This window comes from Anas platyrhynchos, chromosome 22 (genome assembly GCF_047663525.1).
Source record: "Anas platyrhynchos isolate ZD024472 breed Pekin duck chromosome 22, IASCAAS_PekinDuck_T2T, whole genome shotgun sequence".
Taxonomy (NCBI): domain Eukaryota; kingdom Metazoa; phylum Chordata; class Aves; order Anseriformes; family Anatidae; genus Anas; species Anas platyrhynchos.
Genome location: NC_092608.1, coordinates 7,355,656 through 7,380,038, shown reverse-complemented (window position 1 = coordinate 7,380,038; position 24,383 = coordinate 7,355,656). Strand labels below are relative to the sequence as shown.

Here is a 24,383-nt window from a genome sequence, read left to right as displayed (position 1 = left end):
AATCCCCTTTTATCGGGGCGGGGGGATTTGGGTAGAAAACATCCAGCCCTGAGCCCTCCCAGGGACGAGCCAAAGCCAGCAAAGCTCGGTGGGGACGGAGAAGGACGGGGACCACGTCATGGCACTGCCGGCGGGCCGGGCGGCGCTTTGGGGTGAGTTTCCTACTTTTCAGCTATTTCGGGCGCTGGGTGAGAGATGCCGGCGGTCGCCAGCCCTGGGCCGGAGCTGGGCACGCGCTGTTGACCAAAACTGAGCAGAATCTGCCCATTTCCACCCCCCACATCTCAAGCTGGAAAGGAAGGAAGGAAGGAAGGAAGTTTGTCCCAGACGGACACACAGGTTCAATCCATTTGGATTTTTCTTTGTTTTAATCTTTGCGGAAGGAGGCACATGCAAAGATGATTTTGTTACTGCTATCAAGGCTAATGCCGGCCCACCCTGCCGCTCGCATGCTCCAGTTTACCAATAATTCATCGTTTTGGCTGGAAAAAAAAGCGTTCCCAGGCTATGAGGTGCTGCTTCAGCGGGCGCAGAAAAGCTGTGTACGTGTTTGGGCCGTTCACGGACATGGAAATCTCCGAGCCTAAAGGGGAACGGGCAGCCCAATCTCCGTTTTGGTGGCGCAATGTGATTTTTGGAGTAAACCATTTTCTGCTGTGGGACCCAGAACGATGCTGAACCCCCCACGCAGCAGTCGGAGATGTCAGACGGTGAAATCGGGTCGGGATCTCGCAGGAACCACCCCCTCCCACCCCCCAAATTTCTGAGATTCGGACCCGGTTTCAGCACGTCCTCAGAGCGCGGCACAGAGCCGGGGCAGAGCAGGGAGGCTCCATCTCCACCGAGGCACACGGGGGGACAGCAGCAACCTCGTGGCCCTGCTGCGAGCGTTCCCAAACACGTACCCACTGCGCCGGCTGGGATCGCGCAGCGCCACAGATCCAGCACCGAGGCTACCAGGCAAGGAGGAGAGGGCTGCGAAAGCGAGTCCTGCCCAGCCGATTCTCAACTTTTTTTTTTTTTTTTTGGCATTTCAACGCAAAACTGTCCTTTCTTCCTTCTTACGGTCCTGCACGGAGGACAGGAATGAGACTGTCAGGCCAAAGGGGTGAGAGGCAAAAAAGGCATCGTGTTTGTTTGGAGCAAAGGTCACAACTTGCAGTGCTGGAAGGTTCCTGTTCAGGTATTGCTGTTGTGTTCCTTACAGAGCCATACTTGAAGCATGGGAGCAATCAGTGCACACGAGCTAACAGCCTCCTGTCTGCAGGTATTGAGCTGGTTCTTACTGAAACCACTGCTACTCGTGTTCCACAAAGAGTTTCAGAGATACGAGGCCTCTTAAACCCCTGGAAGAGGAAAAAAACAACAAAACAAAACACAAAAAAAAACCTCAAGAGGCTACGGGATGGCAGGCTTCCCGCCTGCTCACCCTAAATCCTTGGCCTAGGTCACAGCAGAGAGCTCCTGCGTGAGCACAGCAACGTGGATCCTATGGGCAGGGAGCTCCCTCCCTGCTTGTAAACACGATTCGCTTAACTGGGGTCTTACTGGGAACGGGCGGGCAGCACTGGAGGTTTGCTTGGACTTTATTGGTTTGTTGTGCCCTAATTCACAGTTTGAGTGCCTGCGCGACAGACTTAAAAGGAGAGGGAGAGCCCCGGGGAGGGAGGGGAGGTGGTGGTGGTGGTGCACAGCTCGGGCCACATTATCTCTTTGCTCGCACAAAGTACAAGGCATTGGTTTTGGGATAGTACTTCACGTTCTGTTTCTTGTCCATGAGGCCGCCGAATATGATCAGCTCCCCTCGGCCCTGCACCACCGTGTGCAGGCTGGTCTCGGGCGGCCCCACCACGGAGCTGCTATTGAACACTTTCCATTTGACTCGTCCCTTCTCCTTGGTATCTTTAATGTCCAGCACGTACATCTGCATGGGCTTGCAGTTCATGCTCTGGTACAACGGCTTCCCCACGTTCAGGGACTGCGGAGGGTGGTGGCCCAGGCGGCGGGCGATGGGCGGCAGGGAATGGCCCTCGCCTTGGGCAGAGCCCGGCCGCGCCTCGGCACCCGCGCCCTGGCTGCCCGGGGACCCCGGCGAGGCCACGAGGGGGGGGCTGAGGGCGGCAGAAGCTGAAGCACCCTTGGAGGACAGGGCTTTGACGGCCTCCAAGCTCCTGCGGAGCGCGCCGGGCGAGACAGCCCCCGGCAGGGAGCCGGTGACGTGGGGCGGTGTGTGGATGCCGTTGGTCTGCTCGGGGGGGTTCCTGGCACCGGCGCCGAGCGTCCTGCTGTCCGCACCGTCCGTCTGGCAGACGACGGAAGCCGGTTTCTGCTCCCAGCTCAGGTCGAGGGACCCCAAGCGGAGGTCTCTCTGCTCCGGCAGCGACCCCCGCCTCGGCGCCAGGGCGAGCCCGACCTTCAGCTCGCAGCCTTCAGCGGCTCCGGGCGTGCCGGGCGACACCACCTGCACGGGGCTGTCCAAGGAGGCGCCGCCGGCCGCAGCAGCTCCGGGCGATAAGCTGCCCCCGTTGAGCACGGGCGAGCTGTCGCCTCTGGCTGGGGAGAGGCTGCCCTCCCGCGATCCCGAGGGCGTCTGCCGCTGCGCTCTGGGCCGCAGGGTGCCCCAGCGGCCGTTGACGCAGGGAGCCTCGTCCGTGTTCCTGACGGGAGACTGGGAGCGGTACTCCCGCGTTTCGGGCACCAGGGCGGGCGGCGTGGCGCTGATGGGAGAGGGGCGAGAGTTCAAGCTGGGGCTGAGCGGGGCTCTCCCGCTGGGAGCCTGGCTGAAGACCACGACGCACTGTCCCACCTGGAGGAGGGGAGAGGAGGGGACGCGTTACGGCTGCAGGGCGGCCCTTCGAGCTCTGGGGCAAAAAGGCAGGGGTTTGGGGCATCCTGGGCAAAGGCCTACAGGGGGTAAGACGGACCAGAGACCCCGCTGCCTCCGTCCCAAGCCACTCACCCGGCAGGCAGGATGGCACCACAGCTCCGGGGCTCCATGGTCTTCGTTCTCCACCTTGAGCGGCTGCCACGTCCAGGGGTTCGCGTGCATGTGCAGCAGCCAGGCGTCTTTGAACAGCTGTGAAGAAAAGTGTGAGAGATGCAGGAGAGCAGCTTGCTGCCAGGGTCATCCCATCGGGGGCAGAAACAGAGCTGTGCTGCTGCCTCGCTGCTGCAGACAGAGGGACGGTGAGCTGACTGGGATCTGAGCACCCAGGGGTGCCTGCACCCTACTGTGGCCATGGACAAGTCCCTTCATCCACGTCTGCTGTCCCAGTACAAAACCAGGGACAATTCCTCCAGTTAACCTCAGTGAGCTGCTCTGGTAACTCCCGAAGTGCTTTTTGTTAACAAAGGCAGCTCCAGCAGAAGTAACAACTTCTTTGGGACGTCTACACTGTGAGCTCTAGTTTGCAGGACAAAAAAAATGCCCCCCAGGTCACATGCAGAGCCCCCCCCTGCCCAAGCCAGCACCCAGGGCTCACAGGTACAGCAGGATGCGTGTGGCTTGTGCCCCTGCTCCCTGCAGGATACTTACTGCGTTGGGACCACCACAGCCACCAAGGATTAAAATGGTTTCGTCATCGATTACAATCTGTGGGGGCAAAGAAGAGCGTTTCAGAGCAGGAAGGACGCGAAGCCATCCCTCTGAGTGCAGAGCCGGGTTACGGCTTCTCAGCAGCACAGACGCTGCTGAATTTTGTCTGCCTGGGGATGAGGAGTGGAGCCAGGATGGAAAGCCGGTTTTGCTGGGCCCAGGGCAAAGCGGGATGCAGAATTTGCCCCGCTGCCTTGTCCCAAACGGCTCGTAAGCTGGTCCCTTTTACAGAGGAGAGCAGTTACCATCCCTGAGGCTGAGCAAACATCAGAGGATGCAATGCTCCTCTTCCCAAAAAGGGTGAAAGGACCACCTGGGAGGCTGCAGGCTTACAACAACGCGTGTTAGATGCTCACGGTGGGCAACTAGTCCCCCCCCTCCCTTTCTTTGGATGGAGGGAAAGCCACTCTCATGCACGACATGACCTCATTGGGGTGCTTCCATCCAGCTGAGGCCAGTCAGGCACTAGGCACCCCTGAGTGTCCTCCTGGGGACTGTGAAGGGGGGGTAGGGCTGCCAGCTAAAACAGATGCCTGTGTTGAGCCCGGTGACTCCCACGAGCTCCCTGCCCCAGGCAGGCACTAAAACAGGCACCACCGGAGCCATGCACTCAGCGGGTGCAATCTACAGTCACCTGAACCAAGGATCAGGAGACCGGAGCAATTAAAGGGGCCCCAAGCAAAACCAACATGTGATAACACCTAATTGATCGTAAACGCCACGGGGCTCGATAGCTGTTTCTCCTCTGATGGGTAAAACAGCAATTTGTTTTCTAGAAATGCTCATTACGGTTCTGAGTCATGTGCAAGACACAGCGCAGTATCTACCGGAGCGTTAGGGAGATTAAACGTGCAATCTCACAGAACAGCTGGCTAGAGAAAACAAGGGCCTGGCAGGCAAAAGACTGCGAAGGTAACTCAGAAATTGGGCATTAGTTTTTGGAAAACCCACAGAGAGCTGCCTGGAAGCTGGAAATTCAGCTGTGCCTGGTTTCTCTCTGGCTTATCTTTGGCAGTGCATGCTGCCGTGGAGCTGAGTCAGTGAAGGAGAGCATCACCTGAGACTGGCCACCTCGCGGGTGAGGGCTGGGCCCAGAAATGTTTGGCTTGGACCAAGCCCACTGCTCGAGATCCAGCACCCAGACGTCGTTGCTCCTGCGGGGATGAGAGAAGAAACACTGAGCCACAGGTACAGCCGCTCAGCTCAAGTCCCAAACAAGCACCCGGCTGCAGCGTGCCTGGTTCCTGATGGCACAACCAGGCCCTCAGGGGCTTCAAAATGCTGATTCAGGGCTGAGGTTTTATCACAGAATCGGGTTTCTGCAGGCTGGTGCCTCGCGGGAATTTGCCCTGGGCAGTGAAAGGTGCAGCAAGCCAGCAGGCAGACCCTGCAGCGGGCCGGCAGCGAGCACCAGCCCAGCAGTGCGTGAGGGCAGGCAGGGTGAGCAGCTGGGATGATCTCAGACTCCTCCGATCAACACACGGATCTGCACCCGCGTGTGACCTTCCCACACGCCTCACCTCCTCTCGGCTGCCCCAGTTCAGGGCACTGCTCTGCTCGGCGCTGAGTCATGCTGCGCTGCGCGGACAGCCCTGGCGGCACGCTTATCTGCGGCCTGGGCAGCACCGAGCTGCTGGTGCCGACTGCTGCAGAGGGGTCCTGCTGAAAAGGGGCTCACAGCACAGCCCCTCGGAGGTTTCTTTCTGAACTGCTACCCCACGAGCACCACAACACACTCCTTGCTCGCAGGGGAACTCCTCAGACGCCTTCTCTCCACACTTACATTTGCCGAGATCCCAGCGAGCCTCCGAAGACGATCATTTTGTCTTCGATGACACAGGAGGAGTGTCCTGCCATGGGAGGGGGGCCGTGGGTGGTCACGATGCAGTTCCACCTGGGGGAACAGGGAGAAAAGACATTCAGCACCGGGGCAGAAAGGATGGTCCTGGATGAATGGCAAAATGAAAAATCCCACGGGCCAGCAAAGTCCTCGAGAAAGCATTACAGAGGAAAACCTCAGGGAAAACCGACAAAGATCCAAATAATAACGAAACTAATTAGAAATACTAATGTGCTCAACATTTTTAAAACATGACAAAGTCACAAGGCCAAGTTGGAAATATCGCCCCTTTCAATTAAGTTTGCCCTGAATTATTTCCAACGCAGTTTAATTACAGCGTTCTAACGACACTGCCCAGAAGTGCATCGGGTAATTGACACTTTTGATGATTAAAAGTTCTCAATGAAAGAGGAGCAAGAACCTTCGCTGCTTTGATACAGCATTTGCTCCTTTCTCACACAAGCATCAGTGAGAAAGTGTGGTCTAAGATCAGCTGGATGCTGTTTAAAGGAAAATTCCTGCCACCTCCTCGCTCGCTGCTGGAGCTGCAGAGGCAGAAAGCTTTCTGCAGCAGCACAGACCCCTGCTTTATCCCCTTTCCCCTGAATTTCGGATCACCACCACCAAAATGTGAAACCTCCAGGAGCTAAGGTTTTCTCCTTTACTTTCCTCAGGATGACCTCGAGCTCGCAGCCAGATGAGTTACGCGCTGGGAATATTTGCACCCAGATTTCTGCCCGCCCCGAAGATGTTCCACAGAGCACTGGGGTGGTGCTGGCAGGCTTTTGGGACAACAGAGCAACACGGAAGCGAGCACCACCCAGGAGGTGTCAGACAGCAGTGCGTGCGAGGCTCCGGGCCCGAGCAGCGCTGCCTTGCCTTCTCTTTGTTTAAAGGGAGCCTCGCAGACACGCCGGGATCAGCCACACCTTGGCACCCCCTGTCCCTGCCAGCCAGTCCCGGCGGGCCTGCGGAGACACCTCGGGCAGCGCTCGGGCACTGCAGACACTTGTCCCAGGGATCAAAGCCCGTGCTTCGAATCCAGAGGTTCTCTTACCAGTTTTTGGAGGGCGAGTATGTGTGGATTTCATCGAAGAACCTCTCTGGCTGGTGCAGAGGGTAGGGGCTCGGTCGCGTCCACCCGCCGAACAGCACGAGCAGGTCCTTGTAGACCACCAGCGTGGCGCCAGCCTTGGGAGAGGGGTACGAACCTGGGCAGGGACAGGAAAGGGGACGGTTAGGGAACCAGGCTCGAACACAGGCATCAAACCCTACAGGAATTTTACCAAAGCGAGGTGACGCGGAGGCTCCACCTTTGAAAAAAAAAGCAGCAAAGAAGGCAAAATTAGAGTTGGGAGCCTGGGAAGAAAACTACTGCCAATTTGTGTCACTGTAATTAGTAGGAGCCTGAAAGCACATTTCATGTATGGCAAAACATCTGTCAGTCACTGGCAGGAAATTACTAGCTTTCTAACATATCCCTTTAAATTATTGCTTTAGCACTGAATAAAAGCAATAATTACCTCCAAATACCTACTAACTTCTCCCCAAGGACGGAGTGAGAATGAATACTAATTCTAACACATCCGGCGTTGCTCGTGGCGGATCGCTTGGGAGCTCAGAGGCGGCGGCAGAAACCCAATCCCGTTTTCTCCAAGCGGCACAATCAAACCCAGAGCGCTTTGCTGCGGGAGCTGCCAGCCCCTCCCCGAGTTCACACAAGGCAGCGCTCCTCCAAAAAATCACGGAGGGACTTTCGCCCAGCCGGCTGGAGGCTTGAAGGCTTTGCTCAAGCCAGGTACCTCCTGAGCAGGACTGCTACGTGCAAAAGCAAGACGCGGCCTCTCGCTGCTGCGATGCTCTGTGCTCAGAGCACAGATCCTGAGGGGTTTCCCAGGACGCAGCAAGGCACTGATCTCACCTTCTGCAGGCACATTTTCAGCTGACCCTGAATGTGTCACCCAAAGCAGGGCCGTGCGGGACCAGGGGCAACCCAAGGGCAAGGCTGCGCACGTGGCTGTAGGAGCACCGGCACCCTCTCCAAAAGGCTGAGATAACAAAGCGACTGCTCTTCTCTGATGTCCTAATAGGACCAGGAGAAGCATTTTTAGCAGGTAATGACATGCAGCACTGAGCCTATTTTTAAAAGAAACCAGAGCAGCTATTTTAAGATGTTGCAGCTGAGAAAAGCAATTCGATTGTGATGGGTTCCAGGTGGTGGGTGGTAAAAACCAAGCCAAAAAGCAACCCCCAGCCAAACACAGAGAGGCTCAGGGGCTTTGCTGCCACCTTTCTCTAGGGACAAAGCAGGTTTTGGTGCTGCTCTCGGGTGCTGCAGCTATGGGGGAAGAGGGGAATAAAGCTGTTCAGGAAACAATTGTTTTGCTAGGACAGGTACACGGCATGGTCAGGACTGTACCCAACATCTCCTCAAAGTCTGAGGTGCCATGAGAGGGTCATGTTTGGTTACTTTTTGTTCCCAGTCAAATTCCAGACTTCCAGTTTTCCTGGCTGTGTGCAATTCGTTAATCCACACCAGCAGGTTTCCAACCCAAGTATTTCCTTGGCAGAGCCTGAAAGTCGCTCTCCCAGGCTTGGCATGGCAAACTGATTGCCAGCAAAGTTTCTACCTGACTTGTAGAGAACAAGCCGGCTGTCTGCGTGTTCCCTTACCCATCACTCTCTGCTTATCCACCCAGGACACCAGTGTGATGCAAAAAGTGCTGGTTTTAAACTGGGACAGGAATTGGTGTTAAACAGACGGCTTGGCTAGAATTGTGCCCATGAAGGTTGGGCTGGGGTTGGAGGGACATCCTGGCACCCTGCTCAGGAAGGTGTGGGCTGCCGGGCAGTGGGAAATGTCCCCTTCCTCCTGCTGCAACCTGAAGGCCAGCCCCTGCCCCAGACACCGAGACGGTTCCCAAAGGAGCCAACAACAACCATGTAAACAGCCCAAGGCAGAGGCCAGCCCCGGTTTTTCAGGAAGCTTTGCCTATTATTGGACGCTGCGCGGGTGTAAACGAAGGCAGAGTTTCGTTCTGCTAGGCAGGAAAAAATCTGAATTTCACAAGTGGGAGGAAGAGCTGGCCTCTCGGAGCCTCTTCCCGTGCGGCGAGCAGGCGGCTGCGGCGTGCTCGGGGCTTCAAAGGGTCGGGCGCTGCGGGGCGGCGTCCGCCCGGCTCGGGAGCGATGTCCTGGGGCCAGCCGTGAACTCTGCTCCACGGGTGGAGTGTGCTGAAATGGGGGAAATGTCGCAGCACGAGGTGGCTCTCTGTGAGGTTGCTGTGCTCGGTGCCTGTCCTATGAAGGCGGCTCAACCGCATTGATCTGCGCTCGGCTAGAAACGTGCACGAGGGTGGCTGCAGCCTGGAGAAGGAATATTGGAGCGTTAACACCGCTTCCTTATTGCTAAGGCAGGGCACAAAAGCCATGGCAGGATAAAAATGTTTGCAACATGACCACGCACGGGCACTGACTGCAAACCCGACCGCCCGAGCAGCTGTCGGAGGTCTCCAAGTAAACCCCGCTTAGCTTTGTAGCAACAGCGGACGCTGCTCAAAGCCAAGGCTTGTAGTTTGGGGTTTAAAAGCAGCTTTGGTAGGAGTTGGTGTCTGAGCACAGCTCCGTTCCAGCTCGCTGCCACCTTCCCACCAAGCCCAGGAAGGGCAGGAGCACCTCGAGGGGTGCAGCAGCACGGGGAAAGGCGGCGAGGAGGAGGAGGGGGAGGAAGAAAAAGAGGAGGAGGAGGAGGGGGAGGAGGAGGTGGTGGTGGCGGCAGAGGCGCCGCAGCCTTTGTGACTTCAGGTCTCAAGTATGCGGAGCGCGGAGCCAGGTACGGCACCAGCAACATCAAAGGGACACGGCTCCGCTTCCCGGGGCCCCGCAGCTCAAAGTCCGAGCTTCAGAGGCCGGCCGGGCGGCGGCTCAAAGGCTGCCGGCAAGGATCCGACAGGAGGGCTTCCTCCTCTCGGGGCTGTCACGACCTGCTCAGAGCACTCTGCTATTATTACACTTGCAAATGAAACGGCCTCTGTGCCTTGCCGTGGACCCAAGTACAGCAGCACCTGCAGGAGGGCATCGTTTGCTAATTGCACCCGCTCCGACGGCCTCCTTTCCTTGGTGGGTGCAGAGGGCCCTTCCTCGCCGAGCACAGAGCGTGTTTCCAAGCTCCGCACCCCGATAACACCCCCGAGCCCTCTATCAGATTATCTTTCCTTGGGGATAAAAACCCAAGCACGCAGAGGGTGCAGCACAATTAACTGCTTCTGAACATAGAAGGGAACATCTCTGCAGCTGACGCTGTTTATTCCGTGGAGATGAGGAGTTAAAAGCCAGCCGAGCTATTTTTTTCCAGCTGATGGATTTTCCTGGCTCACAAGGCAGATACATACTTTTCAAAAACAAACAAACAAAAAAGATCTCTGGCTTCCATGGACGTGTGGAAGAGAAACGCCAGCCTCTGATCGCTTCTGACACGAGCTCTGAACGCCACCTATTTATGATATGTCCTTATAAGCATTTTTTAAAGCCCATTTATTCAGCCCTCTAATGCCACTGGAGCGGCACGCGCAGAGATCAGCAGCCACAAAAGAAAAACCTCACTCCAGGGGCACGCTAACACGAATTTCCAGACCAGCCTTTTACCGAAGTCAGGCACAGCCCCGAGCAACTCCAGAAACAGGGCACATAACAAACATCAAGCGGAGCTTAAAAGGCGAAAATAAAAACGCAGGGAAAAGCTGCTGGGTGCCTGCTGGGACGGGATCGCAGAGATGAAAGAATTGGTTCAGAGCAGCATCAGATGGGGAAATACTGCAGGAGAGGGGATGGAGTGAAGCCAGGCGTTCGCACCGTCTCCGGGGTGAGGGGAAGACATGGAAGGAGCTCTCGGGTGCTATGAGGGAGAGAAATTTTGTGGGAATTTTATTTGGGCAGGCTCGGCTTTCTGGACAGATGGGAGAAGTGCTGCTAGCGATGGCTGGGGGCCGTTGCTGCCGGGCCCGATGGATTTCTCAAGCAGCCCTGGCTCCAGCAGGAGGATGCTCTGCACCATGGGCTCCAGCGAGCCGATCGCAGTCATCCCGAGCTGATTCACCTTCCAAGCAGTGCCGGGATAAACAAACACAGGCCCAGAGCCCAGTTTCCAATTTCAAAGGGCGAGCTGAGAAATTAAAGCAGGCTCGTCCAGCAGCCAGGGCACTCACCGCGAAGGAAGCCAAGCCCCAGGTTCAGAAGCCGCCCACGGCCCGTGCAGAAAGCCGGGGAGCAGGGAGCAGGCTCGGAGCAGGCTCGGGGGCTCGCAGCTGCAGCAGCACCACGGGCAGCACGGCCACAGCCACGGGAACGGGGAAAAACCCTCCTCTGGAAGCCGGCCTCGCCTCGCCAGCAAGCTGCATTTGTTCAACAAATTACATCCTATTACACGGATGCACTTAATCTCGCAGGGACGTTATCAGTGGAATGTATTACTCCCAGGGAAAGAGCCAGGGAGATGCTGGGCTCCGGCAGCCAGATACGGAAGGCGACCTCTGCCAGCAACCTGGCGTTTCCCGAGCTTTTTGCAGCCCTGCAAAGTCACGGTGTTTCAGCAGAACGAAACGCCGCACGGGCTTTTGCTCCGAGGAGTTTGTGTTGTGCTTACAGAGAACTGCAAAGAATCGGTCCAAAGCAAATTGCTCTTTAGAAGGGGAGAAGGAGAGGCCACCTACTTGGCAGGAACAAGGGGCAGGGGGCTGCCTCCCTCGGGGAGGTCCTGCTCTCCCCAACAGCTTGTGGGGTTGCAGCCTCCCGGCGGGCAGCAGCTGCCCCGATGCTCAGCCTGGGTTCCCTGGCCCGGCTTTGAGGCCAGCAGACTTAAAGGAACCAAATGGTGAGCCCCAATCTGGAAACCTCATCCGCCCCGGCGCGTTATCTGCCGCGGCCCAGGCACAACCCCGACCACGCTCGTGCGGAGCGGCTTCGTCCTGCCGCCGGGAAGGTCGCGTTTTGCCTTGCTCAGCGTATCCTGAAACTTGTCTGACAGCATGAAATCCCCAAATCTTTCTCCCTCTATGGGAAGGGAAACCAGAGAAGGAAAAAATCCCTTGGCTTCACGGTCCAGCCCGGATTTTTCCGTAGTAGTCTGCAGATCTGCCCGAAAGCTTTTCCCCAGCGGTGTGCTGAGCGAGACAACGAGGAGCCTACGGGCAGAGGAGCAGCACCCCAGGCAATCCCAGACTCAGCACCACAACTGGAGATGCCAACGGAGCCCCCCGATGAGAAAAGCGGGCATCTCGGTGGCACACCTCACGCTGGCTCTCTCCAGAAGTCGAACCACAGCACTCAGGACTCGCTGTAACGCAGCGCTCAGCTGCCCCAGATCCAGCATCTGACTTTCACCTGTTTTTGTCCCGTTTAAAACAAGGCACCGGGATTACGGACGTTTTCAAGACCAGCTTTGACTGGGGCTGCTAAACCTTAAAGCTTTTAAGAGCCAGGAAAGTATCATTTTCCCTTACCAAAGCCACATGTGACTTAGTGTTCCCTCCAATCTGGGTTCAAAAAAATTCCTTTCTTTTGCCAGGAAGCATTAAATGAGAAAAGAGATCTGTGCCACAGAGAGGACTTCAGCTTTGCAGAGCTTTGTGGAGTTCAAGAAAAATTGAGCAGGATCTGAGTCGCCTTCCCAACAGGCACAGCCTGCCTCAATCAAAGCCTCTGCAGGCACACGTGTCTGCTGCCTGCTCAGTTAGCGTGGGGGGAAGAAATCCGTGCACCTCTGCAGAATGAACGGAGGTTTTCTGCAAGAATATAAAATTCAGGGTACAGAACTGACTCCCCCTTGACGCTTAGGGCAGCTGTCACACAGCAAAGATTCAGCTGAGCTCTCAGTGTTGAATTTCCACCCGACACCAGCAAAGGCTCAGGGCGTTGAATTGAAGGTCCAGCGTCCTGCCCTTTCCCGGGCAGGCAGAAGTCAGAAAGCCCCATCAGTCACCTCCAGGCTTTTGCAATGTCACAGTCATCTTTTTGCCCCGGAAATTCTCACGCAGCCCAACTTTAGTGTCCACAACGCTGTTTGAAAGGAGAGGCAGTGCCCTGTGAACCCTGTGCAACAGGATTACTGAGTCACCCTTTGCTAGTGTTAGTCAGAAACATCCTTACACAGCAACGGCAGTGTTGGGCAAACGGCAACAAGATAAGGGTGCCAGAACACCCCGGGGCTTTGCCCCTTATCTCTTAATAGCTGCAAACAAGGATGCAATTTCTGCACCGTGCAATTTCTGCTGCAATTTCTGCACCGTGCCCAGCACACAATGGTGCAGGAGGGGTTTTGTCAGTGCCTATCCTGGCTGGGAACATTTCTCACGGCGCTGTCACCGGCAGCGTCACTCCCAGGTGCCGAGTGCTGCTCACGGTGAGGTCACCCCCATCCTCTTTGCAACCTCACCGGGTTTTGGGAAATGCAAAGCTGGCCGTGCCGTAAATGGTAGTGCTGCTGCAAGATCCCTTTCCCTCTGGGTGGGTGGGATCAGAATGACAATGAGCTATCCACCTTTCTCTGTTTTATTACGTGTTTTTCCCCCGCCTCAGTGATACTGCGCCCTGCAGACTTTCAAGTGATCTGAGTAACAGTCCGACGTCCTACACAAAACAGCTCTGATGCTAATTAAAGAGCTCAGCCGTCAGAGGGAGAAAGGGCTGATCAGCTCCTGCTACTCGTCTTCCCTCAAGGAGGCAAACGGAGGAATGGAAATTGCTGTATCAGGCTACGATGTGGTAATAACAGTAATTGTAGGGAAGGGACTGAAGTATGTGTGGGTTTGCAGAGGAGCGTGCTCGGCCTGTGCTGAGCTCCACACTTTTCACTCAAGTCACGCTCCCAGTTAGCTCCCGTTTCATTGCCACAACAGGAGGGACATGGCAGGGCAATTTCAGAGGTCTGAGAACCCCTTCCAGCCCCACACAAAATTACTGGTGTTTCAGGAAATGGCTGCTGTGCAATTTGGTGAGGTTACAGCTACCAAGAGGCTAAAAAACCTCAACCATCCTTTAGGGAGCATCCTGTGTGCGCAGTCAGAGAAACCTCCCCAAAACAAGCACAAACAGCTCGGCGTCAGGAAGAGCCGGGCTGTGCTCACTTCAGAACTGTGGCTGCAAAGAAAATGCAAGGACTTACTGAAAACCTGGCCCTGGGATCCTGACTTGCCTCTTTCTCCTGTGCGCTGCACCCGAGCACGACCGCAGTGGGTAGGGAGAGAAGGCACCTGCACAGGCCAGGGGTGCCTACTGCAGGTCCCCAGACACCACACAGAACAGCTCTCAGTGCACCTCTTTGCATCTGCCTTTTCACCTGCTCCTCCCGTGCTCGCTGTCTCCCCAGTTTTTGTTTTCAGGCTGATCTCCAAAAGCCATCGGTGTCTGCACCGTGCTTTGTTCACACGAGGAGCGCACTTTTCTCCCTTGTTCCAGTAATTCCAGCGCTTAATGCCAAACTTGCTAAATATTTCATGCAAGGAATAAATATTAATCCTTGGACTGCAGACAAGCATGACCTAGTGCTTTGTCATTCCACGTGCCTACCGGATTTAAGAAGAGATTTTTTAAAGCACGCATTTTCGTGAAAGATGTAGAATCGGGTTATGAGGCATGAGCATTTTGAGTTCTGTCTGAAAGCACCTCGAACCAGTGACTGTACACACCAGGAAGTCAATGCTGCGTGTTCAATCTTGAGTATTACCTACGTGACCTCGTGGACGGGGCCATCAAGGCACAGGCACAGCAGCACGCCCTGCGAGGAGCTCTTGCCGATAGGTGTCAGCACAGCCTGCCCGAAGCCTCCAAGCAGGACCTTCCCCAAGTCTCCTCCGAGCTCCTTCCCAGCCGACAGGATTTATTTCCCTTGTCGTAAATCCATCCAGGTAGCAGGGTTTTGAAATAAAAGCCCCAAACAGAGCTGTGCCTGTTACCTCGGGGGGAGCGCCGTGCAGCAGAGCTGGGGATTTCGGCACCAACCTTCAGAAGGAGCAGGTTCAGGCTCTCAGCTTTCCTCGTGTGCAATGCTTTGATTCTATCAGAGACGGCACCGCGCTGAGCACTGCTGCACGTGGCCGCTGCACCTGTTGGCATTTTTAAACCTTCTTTCCAGATGAGAGAAGAAAATGAGATTTCACAAATGCCTTGGCTGCTCTCACAGCCTCCCACCAGCTTGCAAATACCTTGGCTCAAGTCAACCACATTCGGGTGAGCAAACATCCCGCAGAAATTAAATTCTCTGCAGTTCTGTGAAATCAAACATCAGGAAAAAGTCCCCTGCACAGAGGCTGTCACAGCTTTTACCCAGTGTGTTAACACTCTGAATACCCGTGTAGCAAAATAACTCTTCCAAAATCAGCCTTAACTTCTGCTTATGGCAACACCGGTTTGAAAAATGACAGGCCTGTGCTTTCGAGGCCATTAAAAAGCAAAGCACTCTCCAAGCGCTTGCTTTCACAAGTGGTAGAATGAGTATTTCTAAATGGAGATTTATCTGAAAAATTTCAAGAGGACGTGCTCAAAATTTCACCCAAATCTCAGACATACGAGGCACTCAGAAGCTCCCAAACTCGTTGGGAACTACCGGGTGCCCAGCACCATTAACACGGCCGGGCTAAGGATTCGTCTATATAAGGCCTCCTGGCATCGGGAACCTATTTTTGCAGATCATGGTCATCTTATTTACCAACAGGGCCACAAATAGTCTTCCCCAGTTTGGTACAGCAGGCTCGTCAGCAATATTTTCAGATGGCCCAGAGTCACACGTAAAATGAGAGCGTGTAACCTGCGGCGCTGAAAAGCAGCACGCACCCCTCGACAGCCCCCGTCCCTGCACGGGGCTCCCTCTGTGCGCTGCTCGGGGAAAACGGGGAGCAGAGAGGCTAAAAATGCCCTGCACAGGCCCTGGAGGCTGATGAAGGAAGTAGTGGGAAAAATTCCTCCGCTAACGTCTGGAGGGATCTGCGCCCGGGGACCTCCTCTCTCAGAGTCTAAATCCGACGAGGTTAAAGCAACAAACTATTTGTCAAGCCTTTACGCCAGAGCCGCGCTGACAATGCCCTCGGAGGGGTCTGTTTTCTGGCCCGTGCTTCTGGGGAAAAAAATGAGCGAGTGCTCCCAGAGATAAAAGATAAGAAACTGAATACAAGGAAGGACCGAGGGAGGGAACGAGCAGACCTGCAGGTTCGGCTGTCCTCACGGCACCGCGCGGCTCCCAGGGCATCGGGAGAGGCCTCGCTGCCCCGTGGGCGGTGTGTTGGAGGGGTCTGGGGGCTCCTTTCTCGTCTGCATCCACATTTCGGTTAGCCAGGGGCGTGCAGATCAGCCAAGGACCAAAACAAAAGGGCTCCTCCCTGCAAAATGGTTCTAGAGAGACAAATGCTGTCCAGGTGGGTTTTAAACCCTGATTTTTAAACTGCTCTCCCTCTCATCAGCATTTATCCAGGAGAGTGTTAAAAAAAGAATAATTTCTTATCAAGTCTATCGCTCTGTTCTGCGCACAGGCTTGCTGCTGTTACTGTGACAGGGTTGCCAGCTCCAATTCGGGACGGGCAAGGAAAACCATCTCCTGGAGGGCTCCCTGCTGCAGCACACCCAGGTGCTGCCAGGACTGCCTTGGCTGCAGCCTGCGGGGAGCCCCAGGCCCTCCGCGTCTGAGATCTCCATGAAAGACCTGGCGTGTGATGGACTGAAGCCTAGCCCTGTGCTCGATGGGGATGAGCAGATGCTTGGGAGCTCCTCTGCCTGACTCCTATTCTGCACCAGCACGCAGCTGCTCAGCCCTTCCCGGGCAGTTCGGGGCCTTCAGCAGAACCTCAAGTCCCTGGGCCAGTCCTAAAGCAAGAGGAGAACCAGACCTGCTCACAACACCCATCTCCCTTTGAACCACTCCTCCCCCGTGCTCCTCCGTCCCGTTTTCCCTGTGAAAGCCCCCAAGCTCCAGCCCACCATTTATTCCTACCACGTCAGGCCAAGCTGTCAGACACAGGACAAGAGGGCAAAGCAGATGTCCCCGCAGAGCTGACACCGCAGGAGATGCGCTGACGGATGCAGGCTAGCTGTCACGGCGAGGATCACACTTCCCACGGCAGGGACTGCTTTCCCGAGCTGTGCACACAGACAGCAACTTGCTGAGCTCCCGGGACGGCAGGAGGGATGCGGTGCACTGAGAGCAGGAATAGGAAGGCAGAAATTGCCCGGCGTTCTGGCCTGCTGACATAAAGCCAGCTTTATGCTGCGTGGTGAGGGTCTGACACCAGGGCAGGATCTGCCATGAGCGAGCTCAGTGCCCCCTCGGGCAGAGGCAGCACCTGCACAGGCAACAAGAGCCAGCCCCGAGCCCTGGGCCCGTTCCCAGCTCCTTCAGAGCGCCTGCCACCTGCCTCCAGCACCGCATTCCTGCACCGCTGCATGCAACAACGATGGAGAAGTGACGGCAGCAGTGGCCCTGCGAACAAGGCGAGGACGGGATCCTGATTGTACCTTCCAAACAGGCTCTGCCCCCCATCCCCAAGCCATAAGGAGGATGTAGGAACAAGGTTATGGGGTGATTTCATGAACTCCGTGGCAATTATGGTGTTGTTCCTGTAACCGCAGTGCATGGAAGCACTCTGGGCACCCAGCCCGTGCACACTGATGGGATCCCAGAGGTGCAGGTGGTTCGGGGACGGAGGGAACAGGGTGCCCAGCGAGCCGCTGCTGGACACGGAGCAGCACCAGCACCGAATGAAATCCCATCCCCTTCCCCGCGAGGGAGGTGGGGACAAGAAGCCCAGCTGCTCGCGGACAGGCGCACATTTTAGAGCTGCAGGTTAAAGCTCTGTTCTGAAACACGATGCGTGAGCAGGTTTCCAGCTGCTCCCCTGTCTGTGCTGCAGCTGTGTGCACACAGTGCTGAAGAGGAGGCACAGGTATTTTCCTTTCTTAACCCTGGTACAGGCAGACCACAGCCATTTCCCATTCTGCCGACCAGCTACGGAGCCCAAGGCTTTGCCTCTGAAACATTAATTTAATGATTGCTCTCTCAAAGCAGGCTCTTTTTGGCACACAGGCAGAACACATCTGAGAGCCCTTGAAAATCCAGGGAAGGAGGCAGCAGACTTTGGGCTCTTCCTGCCTGGTTCGGTGAGTGCATGTGCAGGACAGATCCCTGCAGATTTTTTCAGGGAAAAAGGGATCAAAAATCCACTTTCAGATGCTGAACACAGCAAAATAGGCCACGGGAATGGAGGACGAGGCCTGGCAAATCAAAGGGAGGACAGGTGTGTGTTGTAAACCAAAACCCGCGCAGATTAAGCATCTAATCAGCAACGCAGAGCGATCCTATTGAACCTGAGCAGTGATGGATTAACGTCCTGGAAACCAGCCCTCCATGCACAAGCAATACTTTCCCAATAAGGCGGCAGCAGATGGATTCGTCACAGCTTTGGGAAAAAAAAAATCAAAAAAAAAGCCCTTCACCTGCCAGTTTTTCTCTTGGCCTTGAAACGTTTCATATTTAATAACACGAGTTTCATTAGAGACATTTTTCAAAACCGCCCAAGTGAAGACAGAAACAAATTAGCATCCTGTCTGCCTCGCACAGACCAACCCAGGGACCGAGAGGCACCAAGAAATACCTGAGCTTGATGGAGCTGCAGCTCGGAGCTGGCCAAACAAGCTCTGGGCTTGCTCTCTGGAGGGGCAGCAATGAAGTTAAACTCCACGTTCAAGGACGTTGCTTCCTTTGCATGGAAGGGCACAGCTTGCTGTTCTCAAATGCAGCAAACCCGTCTGCCTGCGCGCTCCCTGCAAGGATGCATTTTGCAACAGGAATTGGTGTCGATGTTGCCCAAGTGCAGTTTTCACTCCCAAAGCCCCTGGGAGCAGCAGATGGCTGCATAACTGCAGCGTGCTGCTCTCTGAAGCATTTCTGTGTGTACTGTCAGCCAGGTTTCCCTTCAGAAGATGCACTTTGCCTCCTATTTCCAGGCTGCAGTGGAGCATTCTCTCAAGGCTGTCTGCCCCGGTGCTCCTCGGCACTCCCAGCCCGACAGACAAGCGCCAGCGCTCCCCCTTGCTGGTAAATCTGCGAGCCCAAAGAGGGAAAAAGCTCAATACGTTTAATTGGAAAAAGCAATTCCAAGCAACCTGTGCTGTGACAGTGCCCGTCCTGAAGGATGGCACGAACATGATGAGTGCTGCAAAAGACAGCAGCGCCAGTGGCTGCACCTGTACAGACACAGGCATCGACACGGGTACAAAGCTGAGAAGCTCGTGGCTCCAGCTCAGAAGGGCAGTAATCAGCTATGAGATAAGCACGCTCCAATCCCACAGTTGGCAGCACTGCAGAGCCACCAGAATTAAAGCCGAATTTCCGCAGGGGTCAAGGCTTTCCAGGCTGGAGGGCTCACACAGCATTCGGTTGTGGCAAAGTCAGGAAGGACAGAGACTTGGGATAACGTGGAAAGTTTTAGTCTGCAAAGGCAGGAACAGGACCTATAACTACTACACCCAAAGGGGAATAAGGAAGAAATAAACCAGATCAGGAAAAGTCACCTGGAGGAAGCCTCTTCCTCTTTTCCAGGCTGGGTTCAGTGCTACAACAGCGCTCTTTATTCAGGTCCATCCCCTGCCATTTTCATCCAGAAAGACAGTGCACATATGGCGAGGAATTTCCACGGGTTTCATTAACCTGCTCTACTTTGAAGTATTAGACACCTGAAGCTGCAGTCATAATTAGAGACACCGTTCTGTGCCAGGTATCAGATTTTCAATTCTTCTGATTCCCAGGAGGCCAGGAGCTATGACATGGCTTTAGAGAGCTCAAGGTGATCCCAAGTTTTTATTAAAAAGTTAGGGGTGCCTTCAATTAAAAGGGGCTGCTCAACGCTGCACTAAGTTTAGAAACGTACATGTACACAAAGATCATTTCACAGCCTTCCCCTCTGGGGTATCTGGCTGTAAATGGAAACAAGCTGGGCTAAATTTTGAAAGTTTATTTTCAAAATTGCCTCTCCTCGTTTCCTTCCTTGCACACAGGGGAACGTGTTTGTTTTGCTCAGGAGCACCTCGCAGGCTACCTGCTGCTGTCTCGGGACCAGCAGCAGCGCACGGACCGGGAGGCTCTGCTTTAGAGACTGCTGCACTGGGCAGGTCAGGATGTTGCCCTCTTTTTTTTTTTCCCCAAAGCAAGGACATGCCTTAGATTGTTCGCTGCGCTGATCCACGGCAAGTCGCTCTGCAATGGGAACGGGAGCATCGCAGTACAGGGTCAGAGCAGAGTATTTCAGTAACAAGCCTCAGCAGGGACCGCTACAAGAAAAGATGGAGCGCAGTCAAGGACAGCGACTGAATGATCTCAGGAGATCCTCAGACACAGCAGCTTCTAAACCCATCCAGACGTGAGACTGTTCCCATTGTTCAAACAATTGGTTGTTCTTCAGAAATGCCACTGCTCCCTCAGACCATCCCGCAGCCCCGGGGGCTCAGCTCCACGAAGCCCCCAGGAGGCCCCGAAAAAGGAAGCTCGCCCCGTATCAGCACCGATGTTATGAAACTTCACCAACTGTTTTGAAAACTTGCCGCTGTTTTCCAAAAGGAGATTACAAAAACAGGGCTTTCTGCTCGGGGCAAGGTTTTTGGACAGCCTCGGCAAGGGCAAGGCGCTCTGTTTGCGCTGAACGCAGCGGGCGGGCTCCTGGGGCTCTCATGCTGCAGCCAAGAGAAGCCTCCCACTGCACCGGGACCACATCTGATACAGCCTCCTTGGACAGGTGACAGCAGTCTCTCCTACCTCCTTTCGTCTGCTCCTTCTGTTGACACAACACCATCAAAGGCACCTTCCCCTCAGCTCACGAGGGGAAACCCGAGCTCCAAACTCTGCCTCAAAACACGGGCCAGAAGCCGGCAGTGCTGAAGCGGTACGGAGCGGGGTTTGGGGAGAGAGCAGGGCTGGAGCAACAGATGTGGGAGAGGTTTTTGCACGCTTGCTGTGTCACATTACGGCTACCCCAAATGTTTTCAGTACAGACTTGGTGCTGAAGCTGCCTGCTTGCTCGGGCTGGAGCAGTAAGAGGCAGGGAGGACGGACCGGCCGCTGCTCCCTGGCACTGCCAACGTCCTAAAATGAACGGAGAGGATCAGAGCATCTACCCAACAAGCATCGCCTTCCAGCCTGTTTTAATCTGAAATCTTGGGAGAGATGAGAAGTGCTCCCATCTCCCCAGCCAAAGCTAAGGCGGCCTCGTTGCACGGAGACAAAAGCACCAGGAAACGAGCGCTGGGAAGCTCTGCCCTCCTGCAGGAAGGGCGGCCGCGGGCTGCTGCATGGCAAGGCTGCGCGCAGCAAACAGGAAGAGCCGAGCCGCGGGGCTGCGGGGCTGCTGCGATAGCAGAGCAGTGGGAAAACACGTTGCTGGAGGGTGGGCACTGCGACTCCTGGGGCTCTCTCGCCTTCTCCTGCGGCTGGAGGGACGATGGCAGCAAAGGAGGGCACGGTGCTCGGCCCAGGGTGGTAACGGAGACCCAGCAGGGAGGATGCAGACTTCATGATTTTGGCTAGCGCTCCTCTCCCTGCAAAGACCTGGTCTGTGTGTTGTCATTCCTTATTTTATAAGCACAGTACAAGACCCTGATTTAAAAAAAGTGCTCAGTGCACGGCTCTGGTAGATAGAGGCCAAGTGCAGGGCTCCTGAGGAACAGAACCCAACAACCACAGGAAGGGAGACAGGCTGCAGAAACACACGGTTGCTTCAGGAGTCTGAAATAGCAGGAGCAAGCCAGAAAGACAGCTGCCTGGGGATACGGTCTCCATCCTGCCTATAAATTACCCGCAGCAGCCCAAGGATGACATGAACACGAAACGCCGAGGGGACGATGACGTTGAAGGGCCTGGGTCAGTGCTGATGGCTGGGGCAGCCTCTCCCAGGAGCTGCCACACGGATCTCACAGCACAGAGGCAGAAGGGATCCCAAGGAAGAGCATTTCACAGACCTGCAAGGGAACAGGGAAAGTCTTCCCTGCTGCCAGCGCGGGGCTGAGCCCTGGGTTGGCCACCTCCACGTGCCAGCAGCCCTGTGCCAAAGCACAGCTCCTGCACTGCCCCACTGTGCCAGGGCTGTGAAGTCTCCATTTTTAAGCAATTTCTGGTTCCTTCCACAGCCATTTCAGCTGCATGAGAAATCATTTTCAGGGAGCACCAGGGGACTATTGATACCAACGTCATCCTGCCTGGGCCCTTGCTGCAAGAGCAGCGTGCTGTGGCTTGAGCTGCAGAGGAGTTGAGACTAACCCTTGCCTCCAGCTGGATAAACAAACTCCAGCTTAAGCCACCTCCAGTCCTCGATCAGGTTCGCCTCTGCAAATAGAGGGGCCAAAAATCAAAGAAGAGCCTGGATTAAATATGCAAACGAAGGCAAAGAAAGCATCCCTGATGCCGGAGGAAAGCACTCACAGAGAGCAGCACCAGCATGGGGGGTCCCTGGTCCGAGGAGGATGCTGTGGCTGCAGTTGTGCACTCACATCAGCATGAGCCGGTGCTGCTGCCCTACGTAGGAAACGCTGTGAGCTCGTGTGCACGCTTCAACTCCTCTGCAGCTGGGAATGACGAATTTTACATCCTGGCAGCAGGTGCTGACAGCGCACGAGGACCTCTCCTCCGTGGCCAGGCAGCCCCTGCTGCACGTTTCTTGCCCTGGAGAGGCACACACAGCACACACACAGCCCTCGGGCTGCGGACGGCCTCGCCCCACATCCACGCACACCACACGAGGGCTGTGCTGTCTCTGCACACCCTTGCGTGCCTGTCTCCATCGGTAACTCCCCTGCAGGGCTCCCACACATAAGGGCCATCCATAATCCCTCCCTACGCTCCCTCCTGCTCCAGCAGGATTTGCGGGTGGGGGTGCAGGAGGTGCAAAGTAACTCCGAGTGGCCAGGAGAGCTTGAGGGAGAGGAGTTTAGAGGCATTCCTGCTCACGTTCCTAAAATAGAGATGCTGCTGCCCACCCGCCTTTGGGAAGCGTCACACCCCACCAGCAAGAAGCGCTACATAAAAGCTGGGCATTCACTCCCTTGTTCTGCTCCAGTCTAATAAGTAAAAAGTCAATGCCATTGTTTTAGATCTAAGCAAAAAGCACTTTGAAACCTCAAAAATTAGGGTTTTTTGAAGCAATTACCTACCTCCTCCGTCTCCGAGACTAAAGAAACATGGGCCAATTATTTCTTTGAAGGCTAAATATTTACTCCTAGGTTCAGTGCAGCAGCTCACGGTGGGGATGAATTACCCAGCTCTGATGTCATTTCATCTGATGCCCGCAAGTAAGAAAACCCAAATGAAAACAGCAGGTATGGAGAACAACAACAACAACAAAAAAAGCCTTCTCCTGGCAAAGCCCTGAGAGGGGCAGGGACGAAGCTGCTCCAGCTCACTGCAGCCACGGCCCTGGGCAGGGTCCAAGGCCTTTAGCACAGCCCCGGCGCCACACTCCCGCTCCAGGACCCCCTGGTTAAGGGCACGGGTCACCGTGCACGATGACACCTCTCCGAGCCAGAACTGGCCTGGTGGAGAAGCCACCGTCACACCCCGGGGACAGACAAACCCCACAGAGCGCAGAGCAGAGGGGTGGGAATTCCTCCTCAACCTCCAGCAGCAATTAGCTCGCACACACCCCGTGCTGGAGCAGGCGTTAATCAATCAACGTCAGCTCTCCTTTTAAGATCCCTCCTGCGTTATTTACATCTGACTCCAAGTTTCAAAGCTCTCTGCTTTTGCCCCCTCCAGCCACTATTCTTTCCCAGGCAGCGGGTGCCAACACCCTGGTTAGGGCACCAAAAAGGAGCTATGTGCAAGAAACCACCACCGGCACAAGCGCGGGTGACTCATCTTCTCTGCAGACCGACGAACAAGAGCGCTCTCTGTTCGGTGAGACTGCCTGAAGTTTCAGTTGCGATCTGATCTTGCTCCATGCGCTCATGACAGCATGCAGAAATATTTCCTCGGGGGATCTTCCCATGGGACTTAACTCTGACACATATTCCCACAGGACTTGTTCTTTTAACGGCGCTATTTGTTAGTAAGGCAGTGGGAATTCTACTTTGTGAAATACCAACAGAGTGACTGAGACGCGGAGCTGGGTGCCGGCGGCTGGGTTCATTAACGCGGTGCAAGCGCTAAGTGCGAGTCATGCCCCACATTCAATCCGACGGAAGAACTCGCTGGGCTGCAAGAATAGTTGTCCCGGGTCAGAGCAGAGGTCTGCACAGCCCAGTATCCTGTTTATGCTACCCATGGCCTCTCCTCCACCCTGAGCAGAGGGAGAGGAGCAGGCGAGCGCTACGGCACGGAAGGAGGAAGAGCAAGAGCCAGTTGCCACAAGCATGCACTGGGGTTTATTTTCTTCCTCCATTTTAAGTCCGAGCCTGCTGAGTTCTCACCTGCAGACGTAATGCACTGGACGTGCAGACTCAAAGACCAAACTGAAATGTTTAAAGCCTGTGTAGGCATATATCCCACCAACACCAAGCACCAAGCCGCGCATTAACACTTCGAGTTACATCTGACCAGTTCTCAAGTAACACCAGCATGCAGGACATCTTAATTTCACAGAACTTAGTAACAAAAAATGTTAGACAGGAAAACACATCTTGGAACAATGATTAAGTAATCTTCAATACTGGAGGAACAATACTTACAGCACATGAAGCAGGGGCAGAGGGAGTCTGCACCCAAGCAGATAACTCAGCAAGGAACGCCTGATGGGTGCTGAGCTCCTTTTCCTTTTGTTCTTCCCTCTCTTCGTTAAATGTAAAGCTTTTGCCAAAATGGCTAGTTTTATACTCCCCCCTCCCCCCCGAGCTTCCCCCAATTCTGCTTTTGTCAAAGTTATGTTAGTCAAATTCAGCAATATATGAAAAACACGCATCTCGTGTGTGACATTTGGAGTTCAAAGCCAG

General features: G+C 55.1%; 1 protein-coding gene across 2 annotated transcripts in view; it reads right to left on the bottom strand.

The window, feature by feature from the left end:
- Positions 1 to 334: 334 nt before the first annotated feature.
- Positions 335 to 24,383, bottom strand: part of FBXO42 (F-box protein 42) — a 46,804-nt gene continuing 22,755 nt past the window's right edge. For both annotated transcript variants that reach the window (XM_038166617.2, XM_027443082.3), the window contains exons 5-10: positions 6,493 to 6,646; positions 5,379 to 5,489; positions 4,653 to 4,749; positions 3,536 to 3,592; positions 2,960 to 3,076; positions 335 to 2,806 (exon numbers count right to left, since the gene is read on the bottom strand). In XM_038166617.2, coding sequence (XP_038022545.2) covers positions 1,706 to 2,806; positions 2,960 to 3,076; positions 3,536 to 3,592; positions 4,653 to 4,749; positions 5,379 to 5,489; positions 6,493 to 6,646 — 1,637 coding nt within the window. In that variant the 3' untranslated portion in view covers positions 335 to 1,705. The remainder of the gene's footprint in view (positions 2,807 to 2,959; positions 3,077 to 3,535; positions 3,593 to 4,652; positions 4,750 to 5,378; positions 5,490 to 6,492; positions 6,647 to 24,383) is intronic.